At 55.0% G+C, this 11,740-nt stretch overlaps 1 protein-coding gene across 1 annotated transcript in view; it reads left to right on the top strand.

The window, feature by feature from the left end:
- The first annotated feature begins 2,811 nt into the window (after positions 1–2,811).
- SP7 (Sp7 transcription factor) overlaps positions 2,812–11,740 on the top strand; it is a 9,523-nt gene continuing 594 nt past the window's right edge. Inside the window, 2 exon segments of the mRNA XM_021708271.1 lie at positions 2,812–2,832; positions 11,053–11,740. The exon segment at positions 11,053–11,740 is cut by the window's right edge and continues 8 nt beyond it. Of these exon segments, the coding sequence (XP_021563946.1) occupies positions 2,812–2,832; positions 11,053–11,740 (709 nt within the window).

Below are 11,740 nucleotides of genomic sequence, written 5' to 3'. Positions count from 1 at the left end.
ACTCCAGTCTGGGTGACAGAGTGAGACTCCAACTCAAAAAATAAATAAATAAATAAAAGCAAGCAAGCTTCTCCTTCTTTCCAACTGCTGAGGTGGGGGCCCCAGAAATCCATCCGGCACTCAGGCTCCCCCCCACCAGGGGGAGACCGCGAGGTCACAGGGACACCCCACCACGTACACTTCCTCTTGGGCAGACGGGTGGGGTGGCCCGTGTAATCATCCGACACAATTATGTGCTATTTATATATCCATCCCTACCCCCCACCTGCTGGCCAACCCTCCACCTCCTCCGGACCTGGCCATGCCTCAGGCTATTTTCCCTCTCCTGCTGAAGCCATTGTCTCCCCATCTTTGTTCCTCTGGGCCTGTTTCTTTACCTTTTTAGCTTTTTCCTGCTCCCTCCTGTTGTTTTTTTTTTTTAAAGCCACACATCTGGCCTTCTGCTTTCCTCTCTCTTGCACCCCATAATGTCTCTTCTGATTTTCTTGGATTGTTTCATTGGCTCTGTGTATCTCTTGGTCATTCTGTGTTTCTTCTTTGGCGTCTTTCGATTTTTATTTTCTTTTCTTTGGCAGAGATGGGGGTCTCGCTATGTTACCCAGGCTGGTCTTGAACTGCTGGGCTTAAGCAATCCTCCCGCCTTGGCCTCCCAAAGTGCTGGGCTTACAGGCGTGAGCCATCACATTTTCTGGTGGCTTCTTTCCATTTGTCCACCAGCCTCTTGGCTCTAGAACCCTTTTCCCAGATCTTGGGCTCACAGGGTTCTTGGGGGAAGATGCAGAGTCATGGGCTGGAATCCAGAACTCCTGGGTCCTACTTTGAAACGTGCTCCTGCCTGCTGGTTAAACTGCTGTGTGACCCTTCCTGTCTGCTCCTTTCACCTCCAGGCAAGGAAGCGGGCATGAGGAGTAAGGAGAATGGAGAGAAGACAGGGCTTCATTCCCCTGAGAAGCAGTGCTGGGAGGGAGAGAGGTGTGTGTTAGGGAATAACTTGCAGAACAACCCCAGTAGGCAGAGCTCCTCTGTAGGAGAGATGTCCTTTCTACCACCTGGCTGTCCACTTCTCTCTCTCTCCCATAATCCTACCCCAAGACCCAGGTTTCAGGTAATAGACTTTTTGGGTTTCCCTCTCCCAACCTGGTTGTCCTTCTTTCTTTTCTCCCCATTTTGATGGGAAGTCAAAGTTGGGAAGTCCTTATTAAGCTCTCACTTCAATCTTTCCTGTTGTAGAGGGAATTGATGCGTGGCATGGAGAAAGGGAACCAGGAGCTTCCAGCAAGGTCTGATCACTCATGAGAAGAACTACCTATCAAAGAATGAGATTACACCTGCAGCCAAGAGAGCCTCAGGGGTGGTACCTACCAGGAGTGATGAAGGCTAGGGCATTTCTTTTGGGGGGATTAATCCTTAATCCAAAGGGACTAGGTGCAGGCACAGATGAGTTGACCCAATGACCTTCTAACCCCACCCTTGCTCCTGCTTGCCTTACATCTTCCCATCGTCAGAAGATCTAAGTTCTGTCCCCCAAAGTGAGCCTGGCCTAGGTATCCCTTCCAAACAGCGAAGCTGAGGCAGTGGGAGCAAAGCTGAGGGACCCCCAAGCCTGTGCCAAACCCTGCACCACCCTCCACCCCTTCCTCCAGGCCTTCCTCTGCAACCTACCTCAGTGACCCTAAAAGTTTAGGCAGCAGAAGCCTCCACCCCGGAGCAAACCCTCCCTTCCTCCCCACACAACACAGGCGCGCACACACACAGCTCTGCTGATCCAGAGGTGGGTGACTGGGGAAGCCAGCATCTCCATGGTCAGCTGGGGGGCGGGGGATGGTGTGTGCATGTTCAGTGTGTTCCCGTGTTCATTTGCGTGTCCGCCTGTGTTCATTCATGACAGTGGCCGTGCTGTGTGGGTAGTGCTGTGTGTGTGCGTGTGCGGCATCCCTGTGTTTGCCCATGAGTGTGTCTGTCAGCGTGCTCCAGTCTCTCTGTGTGAGTGTCGTCCCCAACCCCCATCCCCCCCTGGATCTCTAATTAGTGGTTTGGGGTTTGTTCCTTTTCCCTCCTGTTCCTTCTTCCCTCGGCAGCGGCGGGCGGCGGCAGCCTCAGCAGCAGCAGTAGCGGCAGCAGCAGCCGGCAAGCAGCAGCGAGGACTCTGGAGTCAGAGTAGGACTGTAGGACCGGAGCCCGAGTGGGGACAGGAGCTGCGCTGGCCTGGGAGAGGAGCCGACCCCCCCAGCACCCTCAGGCCACCCACTCCCTGCGCTCTCCCTGCCAGACCTCCAGAGAGGAGAGACTTGGGACAGCCGCCCCAGGTTCCCCCAGGTACCTGACACTGGGGAGCTCTGGGAGGGGTGCCCCTGATGCCTCTGGGATTGCTGCGGTGTGTGGGACACCTGGGGCCACCTGCCCTCTAACCTCTCCCCTCAGCAGCTCCCAAGGAAGCCCTGGCCACTTGTCCAGGCTGCTCTCCCTCCTTCCTGCTCCCTACCCCTTTCCTGGGCACTGCTTTTCCTCCTCTCTCTCCCAGATCCCTTCTTTGGGGAGCTCAGCAAATGGAGCAGGAAATTTGGACCCTCTGCCTCCCTCTCTCGCCCTCCTCATTGGATCTGGAGGCTTCTCCGCTGGGAAAGCTGTAATTAGAGGGTGGATCCCTACAGACAGAGAGCAGCCCCCCCACCCCCCACCCCCCAGTCCCTTCTAACTTTAGATCTCTTCTCTCCCATTCTCCCATTCTCCCTCCTCTCCCCTCTCCCTCTCTCTCTCGGCTCGGCTCTCTCCATCTGCCTGGCTCCTTGGGACCCGTTCCCCAGCCTCAGGATGGCGTCCTCCCTGCTTGAGGTAACTGTCCCCCCCCCCCAGGAAACCAGCCACAATCTCAGTGGTCCTAATCCTTGCCCACCCCTACCCCCTGAAACTCACATAGACAGTAGCTGTGGTGCTTGTCACTTCCAGGGCAGGGGTCCTTCTGAGGAGGAGGGAGGAGCGGGGTCCGAGGAGGAGAAAGCAGAAAGCTGGAGTCAGAGGGTAGTCAAGGAGGGTGGGAGGGGAGTGGGTCAGAAGAGGGCATGGACCTCTAGGGTCAGCTAGGCACAGGAACTGAGGCGTGGAGAAGAGATGGAGGGGGGTATGAGGAGAGGGTGGGAAACAGAGACGCTGGCAGCAGAGAGGCACAGAGGACTAGCTGAGTGGGCGTGGAGTTGCAATTGGGCATTGTTCTTTGGGGGTCTCATCTCCTGAGACTCCTAGCCTAAGCAGGGTCTTGTCTGGTTCGTGTGGAGGGATGGGGTCAGGCCTGTGAGCTGGTGTGTGCAGGAGAAGAGGCAGGCTAGGCTAGGCGAGAAAGGAGGCAGCCAGCCCTGTGCCTGTGGGGGGGCTGGCCAGGGGAACTGAGCCCAGGCCTGAGAGGGAACCAAGGAGGAGGGACAGGGTCTGAGGCCGCCTGCCCGGCTCACAAATATTTAGCTTTCGGCCAAAGACAAACTCAGCTCTATTTTGGGAGTGGGAGGCTCCAGGGCGGGCTGGGCCACTTCCCCTCCAGGCTGGGACCCCAGCATCCCTTGCCTCTGGCACTGGGGGTGAAGGGAGCTGGGGTACCGTGGGGGTCAGCGTTTGGGGTATGGAGAAATCACTGACTCTACCTGAGCTGCTGGAGGATCCAAGGCACATAGTCGGAAAGAGAGGACTCGGCCACTCAGAGCCTAAGTTCTCCCTGCTTCTGGGTCTCTGTCACTGTTTCTCTATCACCTCCATCCTGCTTTCTGGGTGTCTCTGCAGGAACTTAGGGCCAGAGAGTCCTCCCTGAAGTTCAACCCCCTTCAGTAAGCTTGACCTATTCTGGGGGCCCTCAAAAGCCCCTATCTCTGTTCTTGTGCCCAAGCTCAGGTCCCCTGGAGTGATGGCCCAACAGGAAGTCGACTCACTGAACCTGTAGGAGGGGTGTGTGGGAGATGAGACCAGGCGTCTTTTAACACTTGTGTTCATTGGTCTGCGTGTAAGCGTTTGGGTGCAGTTGACTGTGTGCCTGCCCATGACTGGCTTTGTGAGAGGACAGGCACGTGTGTGCACGGTGAGCTGTCTGTGTCCAAGGGAGGCATGGTGTGTGTGAGTCTGTGAGGTAGTGAGTTCGTGTCTGAGTTTGAGGGAACAGCATGCAGGCCAGTGGAGTGAACACCATGCCCTTTGGCAAGCCCCGTATCCAGCCAGGGCTCTCCAGGTGTTGTACACCACCCCCAGCTGCAACAGGGCCAGACTGTCATCCTGCCACCTCCCCAGCAGACTCTATTTTGAGCCACCATTGAAACTCTGTGGTCTTGAAGAATAAGATGCATGGAGATCCTGGGTCCACCCAGGGCAGGGGCAGTGTCAGTGGGCGTGGGCCTTGTGTCAGCCTTGCCAGCGTGGCGCTGGTGCCTGGGGAGGGGCTGGCTCAGAGGCCTCCTAGAAGGACATGGGATTGGGGTGGCATATGGGAAGAGGAGTATGTCATGGAAGCTGGGCTTTCGTGTCCCCCTCACTCCCTGTGAGCTGGAGATGCCCCCAACACAAAGGCACCCCAGTCTCTTCAGCCCCTCCATCTCTTTCACCTAGTTTTGGGGTACCTGGTCCCTCCACCTCTTCCCCGCCTCCCCAGGAAACCCTCTGCCTGGGATGGGTAGTCTCTCTGGCAGTGGGAAGAACTTGGGGTTCAGAGACGGAGGCAGCTACTGCTGGGTGGGCGGCTCACCTGGACCAAGTGAGATGCAGGGGAGCAGGAAAGAGGAAGAAGTGTTGGGGGGATTGGTGGGAATGGAGAAGTGGGGAGTTGGAGAACTAAGAACTTGGGGGAGGACGGAGAAAGTTGAGAACCGGACACTGGGACCTTGGCTGCTCAGCAAGGGCTCTGATGTACAGTGAGCATTTTCACTGGGAGGTCAGGCTGGGCACTCGCTGTGAGCTCCCTGGAAATAGGGGGTCTCCTACCCTTGCTCCATATCTGGGTGAGATAGCAGGGACAGCTCCTATCCTGTTCTTTCTCTAAACACTCCCCTTTGAATACTTTGTCTGGGGTTTTGGGGTGTTTGTTTTTCTAAAGGATGGTGGGGTCGAGGTGGGGAGAGAGGCCCAACCGGAAGGTGGGACCCCCTTCGAGCCCTCAAAAAGTCATACATCTGAGTATGGGGGCACATACTCAGAATCTTTAACCAGGACCCTCTCCCCAGTTCTCCAGAGAGAGCAATCCGCAAGAGAAGGAAACTGAGGCTGTGGTGAAACCTAGCCATGTGCTCAGCTTCTAGCCTCCAGAACAGTCTTCCCCTTCCCTGCCCTCAGGGGCCCTGTGGGCCTCCACTCCCCAGGGCTGGGGTCTCCCATTGGCCTGGGGTTGGCTGCCTTCTTTCACCCCTCCTTCCCTCCCCACAGCTGGGTGGGGTCCCTGGGCTTGGCTGAGGCCCCTGTGGCCACAGTGTGAGGGCCGGGCGGGGGACGGCGTCGGCGTTTTTAAAAATAAACCGACCGCAGGGAAACCATCGGAGCCGGAGCCGGGCTGGGCAGAGGGGGAGGGGGTGGTCAGGGGGGAGAAGGAGGGAGGAGTGGCCTGGTCTGGGGGTTTTCTGGGGCCCAGCACTATGGTTTTCTCCTAGGTAGGAAGTCTGCCTTCTCCTCCCTCTTTTCTTTTTTCCGCTCCTTTCTTTTCCTCTCTGTTTTCCTAGCCCAGTCTCTTTTCCATCACCTCTCCTTCTTTGTTTTTGTCTTTTACCTTTCAGCTCTTCTGGGCCCCTGCCCATTCCTACCTCTGAATGCCAGTTTTCCCTCCCTGGTCCTCCCTTCGCAGTCCCCATCTGTGGCTTTCATGCAGGTCCTTTACGCCATGTCTCTGGAGGTTGGTCTCGTTCCTCCGGACTCCATGTCTCTACCTCTTCTTTCCCCTGGGATTTGACTTCCACCCCATCAGCTATCCTGTCTTAGCCCACCCTCTGCTTGGAAGATCAGAGGCTCCAGGGAGACCCGGAGTAGGAGGAACCCTGGCTGTTGACTGTGACCAGATTGGAGCAACCTTTTGGTGGCTGGCTCACTTTGGGAACCCGTGGGACAGGAGGACTTTAGCCAGGCGCAGTGGCTCACGCCTGTAATCCCAGTACTTTGGGAGAGTGAGGCGAGAGAATTGCCTGAACTGGGGCAACATGGTGAGACCTTGTCTCTAAAATAAATTTTAAAAAAATTAGCCAGGCATGGTGGCTCGTGCCTGTAGTTCCAGCTACTTGGAAGGCTGAGGCAGAAGGATCGCCTGAGCCCAGCAGGTCGAGGCTCCGGTGACCGTGAGTATGCCACTGCACTCCAGCCTGGGTGACAGAGTGAGACTCCGACTCCAAAAAAAAAAAGAGGACTTTGGAGAGAGGTAACTGAGCAAGGGAAGCAGCAGATGTGCACTTGGGAAGAAGTGCAGGAAGGGGGACCGTGCATCCCCCACAGGGCAGCCTTAGGCCCAGACCTACCTCTAGGATTGGTACATACACACACCACACCTAGGAGCTACTAGGCCAGTCTGAGAAGCCTGGAATCTTGGCTTCTTTTTTAGCTTTACTGGGAAGGCATCAGGCACATCGGCTTTGAGGACCCCAATCAGGGAACTGTACAGTGTTGGCTTATTTCTTTCTTTCTTTCTTGGGTTGGTGTCTCACTCCATCGCTCAGGCTAGAGTGCAATGGCACACTCACAGTCACTTCTGCGTTGACCTGCTGGACTCAGACGATCCTTCCGCCTTAGCCTTCCAAGTAGCTGGAACTACAGGCGTGTGCTACCACACTGGGCTAATTTTTTATTTATCTTAGAGACAAGGTCTTGCCAAGTTGCCCGGGCTGGTCTTGAACCTGTGGGCTCAGGCAATTCACTCACCTCAGCCTCCCAAAGTGCTGGGATTATAGGCGGAGCCACTGTGCCCTGCCTATTTATTTATTTTGAGTTGGAGTCTCACTTTGTCACCCAGGTGGGAGTGCAGTGGCACACTCTCACAGCCACCACAGCCTCTGCCTGCTGGGCTCAGGTGATCCTTCCACCTCTGCCTTCCAAGTGGCTGGAACTACAGGCATGTGCTACCATGCCTGGTTAATTTATTTATTTATTTGTTTTGTTTTGTTTTGAGTTGGAGTCTCACTCTGTTGCCCAGACTGGAGTGCAGTGGCCGCTCCCGGCCACCGCAGCCTCGACCTGCTGGGCTCCGGCGATCCTTCCACCTCAGCCTTCCGAGTAGCCAGAATTACAGGCATGCGCTACCACGCCCGGCTGATTTTTTGATTTATTGTAGAGATGAGGTCTCGCTGCCCAGGCGGGTCTTGAACCTGTGGGCTCAGGCAATCCACTCACCTCAGCCTCCCAAAGGCGCGGGATTACAGGCTGAGTCACCGAGCCCAGCTTATTTATTTATTTATTGTAGAGATGAGGTCTTACCAAGTTGTCCAGGCTGGTCTTGAACTTATGGGCTCAGGCAATCCTCTCACCTTGGTCTCCCAAAGTGCTGGGATTATAGGTGTGAGCCACTGCGCCCAGCTGGCTTTTTTCTTTTCTTTTTTTTGAGTTGGGTTCCCACTCTGTTGCCCAGGCTGGAGTGTTGTGGTATAATCACGGCTCATCGCAGTCTGGACCTCCTTCCTAGGCTCAGATGATCCTTCCATCTCAGCCTCCCATGTAGCTGGGACTATGGGCGTGCACCACCAGGCCTGGCTAATATATATATTTTTTTAGTTGGAGTTTCACTCTGTCACCCAGACTGGAGAACAGTGGCACGATCCTGGCCACCGCAGCCTTGCCCTGCTGGGCTCCGGCAATCCCTCTCCCTCAGCCTTCCAAGTAGCTGGAACTACAGGCGTGCGCTACCACACCCAGCTATTTTTTGATTTATTGTAGAGATGAGGTCTTGGCAAGTTGCCCGGGTGGGTCACGAACCCACGGGCTCAGGCAATCCACTCTCCTCGACCTTCCAAAGTGCTGGGATTACAGGCTGAGCCACCGAGCCCGGCCAATATTTTTTAATTTTCTTGTAGAGACAGGGTCTTGCTAAGTTGCCCAGGCTGGTCTTGAACTCCTGGGCCCAAGCAGTCCTTTCTCCTTGGCCTTCCAAAGTGCTGGGATCACAGGTATGCACCACCACATTAGCTCAAGGTCAGATTTTGACAATATCTTTTTTGGTAGAATTCTCAGTATTGAATGGGTGTCCATGCCAGCCAGGGACGCTGGAGGGTATCTCCTTCTTGGAGATACAGAGCCTGACCCAGGAGGGGCACCATGAGCTCCTGAGGGGTGGGAATCCAGAATGGTTTGGCCTGGTAGCAGCAGTATGGTGGTCATTAAGGAAATACCTTTGGGCTGGGCATGATGGCTGTGATTTCAGCACTTTGGGAGGCTGGGCAGGAGGATTGCTTGAGCCCAGGAGTTGAGACCAGCCTGGGCAACATGGTGAGACCTCATCTCTACAGTAAATCAAAAAAATTAGCCAGGTGTGGTGGTGTGTACTTGTAGTTCCAGCTTCTTGGAAGGCTGAGGCAGAAGGATCGCCTGAACCCAGCAGGTCGAGGCTGTAGTGGCCGTGAGCATGCCACTGCACTCCAGCATACCCAACAGAGTAAGACTCTGACTCCAAAAAAAAAGTTGCTTGAGCTCAGGGGTTTGAGACCAGCCTGGGCAACTTGGTGAGATCTCATTTCTACAATAAATCAAAAAATAAGCTGGGCATGGTAGCACATGCCTGTAGTTCCAGCTACTTGGAAGGCTGAGGTGGATGGATCGACTGAGCCCAGCAGGTCACTGTGAGCATGCCACGCTCATGCTGACTGGCTGTGAGCATGCCACCGCACTTCAGCCAGGGCCAACAGAGTGAGACTCCGACTCATAAAAAACAAAAGAAGTTAACCAGGCATGGTGGTACACGCCTGTAGTCCTAGCTACTTGGAAGACTGAGGTCGGAGTATTGCCTGAGCCCAGCCGTTTGAGGCTGTGGTGAGCCATAATTGCAACATTGCACTCCAACCTGGGAGACAGAGTGTTTTTTTTTGTTTTTGTTTTTTTTTTTAGAGACACGGTCTTGTCAAGTTGCCCAGGCTGGTCTTGAACTCCTGGGCTCAGGCAATCCTCTTCTCACCTCTGCCTCCTATAGCGCTGGGATTACAGACGTGTGTCACTGCTCCTGATACTTTTGTATTTCTAAAAGACCCCATATTTCTAAAATAAAAATATATTTCTGATTTAAAAAAAGAAAGATACCTTTGCATTTCTAAAAGAACCCCATATTTCTTTTTTTTCTTTTTTTTTTGAGTCAGAGTCTCACTCTGTTGCCCAGGCTGGAGTGCAGTGGCATGCTCATGGCCACTGAAGCCTCAGCCCATCAGGTTCAAGTGATCCTTCTACCTCAGCCTTCTGAGTAACTGGAACTACAGACAACATGTGCCACCATGCACGGCTAATTTTTTGATTTATTGTAGGGACGAGGTCTCGCCAAGTTGCCCAGGCTGGTTTTGAATCCTTGGGTTCAGGCAATCCTCTCATCTCTGCCTCCCAAAGTGCTGGGATTACAAGCGTGAGCCACTGTGCCCAGCATGACCCCCATATTTCTAAAAGATCACTCGCTGTGCTAGAAGGGTGAAGACAGACCAGCTCTTTGGGGTACATGTCAGGAGACACTAAGCATGGAGGGGTGTGGCTGTGGTATCTTAGCCACCCAAATGCTCTGTCTTGGGGGGGCAGGAGGACTTTGGGCTTTTCCAGCCGTCCCAAAGGGGTACTAGCTGGCACCACAATGCAGGAGGTTCCCACTGCCCGCTTGAAAGGCATTCTTGTCTCAGCCACAGTCCTGGCTTGGCGGCAGCCCTGTTCCCTCTCAATGTCTCAGTGTCTCTGCCATCGCTTCCTCTTGCTCCCCAGCTCCAGAGCCCCTGCCAAGAGATTCCTCACCAGGGACATGAGGACTGGGCCTCAGGGAGACCAGGCCACTGCCTTAGTCAGGAGCTGAGGCAGAGGCAGGAGGCAAAATATGGGGGGAGGCTGGGAAAACCTGGAATGGGGACACATACGATCCCTTCATACTTTGCCTTCTCCCTACACTGCTCTTCGAGCCTCCTCTTTCCTCTCCAAGTCCCTGACCGTGGCCTCTGTCCGCTCCAAACCCACTTCCAGGGATCGGGAACCCTAATTCTCACCTCTCAGCTGCTGCCTCTAACCCATGCTCTTCTCACAGCCATCAAAAGACCCTCCTACCAGGTACGGTGGTTCACACCTGTAATCTCAGCACTTTGGGAGGCTGAGGCGAGAGGATTGCCTGAGTCCAGGGGTTCAAGACCAGCCCGGGCAATTTGGTGAGACCTCATCTCTACAATAAATCAAGAAAAATTAGTCAGGTTTGGTGGCATGTGCCTGTGTTTCCAGCTACTTGGAAGGCTGAGGCGGAAGGATCCTCTGAGCCCAGCAGGTCAAGGCTGCGGTGTCTGTGAGCATGCCACTACACTCCAGCCTGGGCAGCAGAGTGTGACTCTGACTCCAAAAAAAAGTTTTCTGTTCCTTGGAAGTCCTTTGCCCTTTGTACACTCCCAGCAACTCCAGAAGCTCTGCTCCTGTCTCCTGGGTTGCAGTGTTGGGCTGCAGTCGTAGGCCTCTGCTCTCTTTCCACAACTCCATCTTGGTTCTGCCAGATGCCCAGTCCCCACTGGCCTGGGCACTGGAATTACCTCTAATTCCCCGCCCTCTTCAAGAACTCTTCCCTGGCCTTCTGTTCTATTCTCTCTCTCTTTTTTTGAGTCAGGGTCTCTGTTGCCTGGGGTGGAGTACAGTAGTATGATCATGGCTCACTGCAGCCTCCAACTCCCGGGCTTAAGCCATCCTCCTGCCTCAGCCTCCTGAGTAGCTGGGACTACAGGCATGTGCTACCATGCCTGGCTAATTTTAAAAAATTTTTTGTAGAGTTGAGGTCGCCCTATGTTGCCCAGGCTGCTCTGTTCTGTTCTCAATGTCTCTAGGTCTCAGTCCTAGAGCATTAATTGCCCTTTGTTCTGCATCTCTCCTCCGCCCTCCCTAAGCAGTGCTTCCCTCTCCCCACAGGAGGATGTTCACTATGGCTCCAGCCCCCTGGCCATGCTGACTGCAGCGTGCAGCAAATTCGGTGGCTCCAGCCCTCTGCGGGACTCAACAACACTGGGCAAAGCAGGCACAAAGAAGCCATACTCTGTGGGCAGTGATCTTTTGGCCCCCAAAACCATGGGGGATGCCTACCCAGCCCCCTTTTCAAGCACCAATGGGCTCCTCTCACCTGCAGGCAGCCCTCCAGCACCCACCTCAGGCTATGCCAATGACTACCCTCCCTTTTCCCACTCATTCCCAGGGCCTGCGGGCACCCAGGACCCAGGGCTCCTAGTGCCCAAGGGACATAGCTCTTCTGAATGCCTGCCCAGTGTCTACACCTCTCTGGACATGGCACACCCCTATGGTTCCTGGTACAAGGCGGGTATTCACGCAGGCATTTCACCAGGCCCAGGCAACGCTCCCACTCCTTGGTGGGACATGCACCCCGGTGGCAACTGGCTGGGTGGTGGGCAGGGCCAGGGTGATGGCCTGCAAGGGACACTGTCCACAGGCCCTGCTCAGCCGCCGCTGAACCCCCAGCTGCCTGCCTACCCGTCCGACTTTGCCCCCCTTAATCCAGCTCCCTACCCAGCTCCCCACCTCCTGCAACCAGGGCCCCAGCATGTCCTGCCCCAGGATGTCTATAAACCCAAGGCAGTGGGCAATA

This window comes from Carlito syrichta, unplaced genomic scaffold (assembly GCF_000164805.1).
Source record: "Carlito syrichta isolate Samal-C Ts95f unplaced genomic scaffold, Tarsius_syrichta-2.0.1 Scaffold135689, whole genome shotgun sequence".
NCBI lineage: Eukaryota > Metazoa > Chordata > Mammalia > Primates > Tarsiidae > Carlito > Carlito syrichta.
The sequence above is the reverse complement of the archived record's forward strand: the minus strand, read 5'-3'. Positions and strand labels throughout refer to the sequence as shown.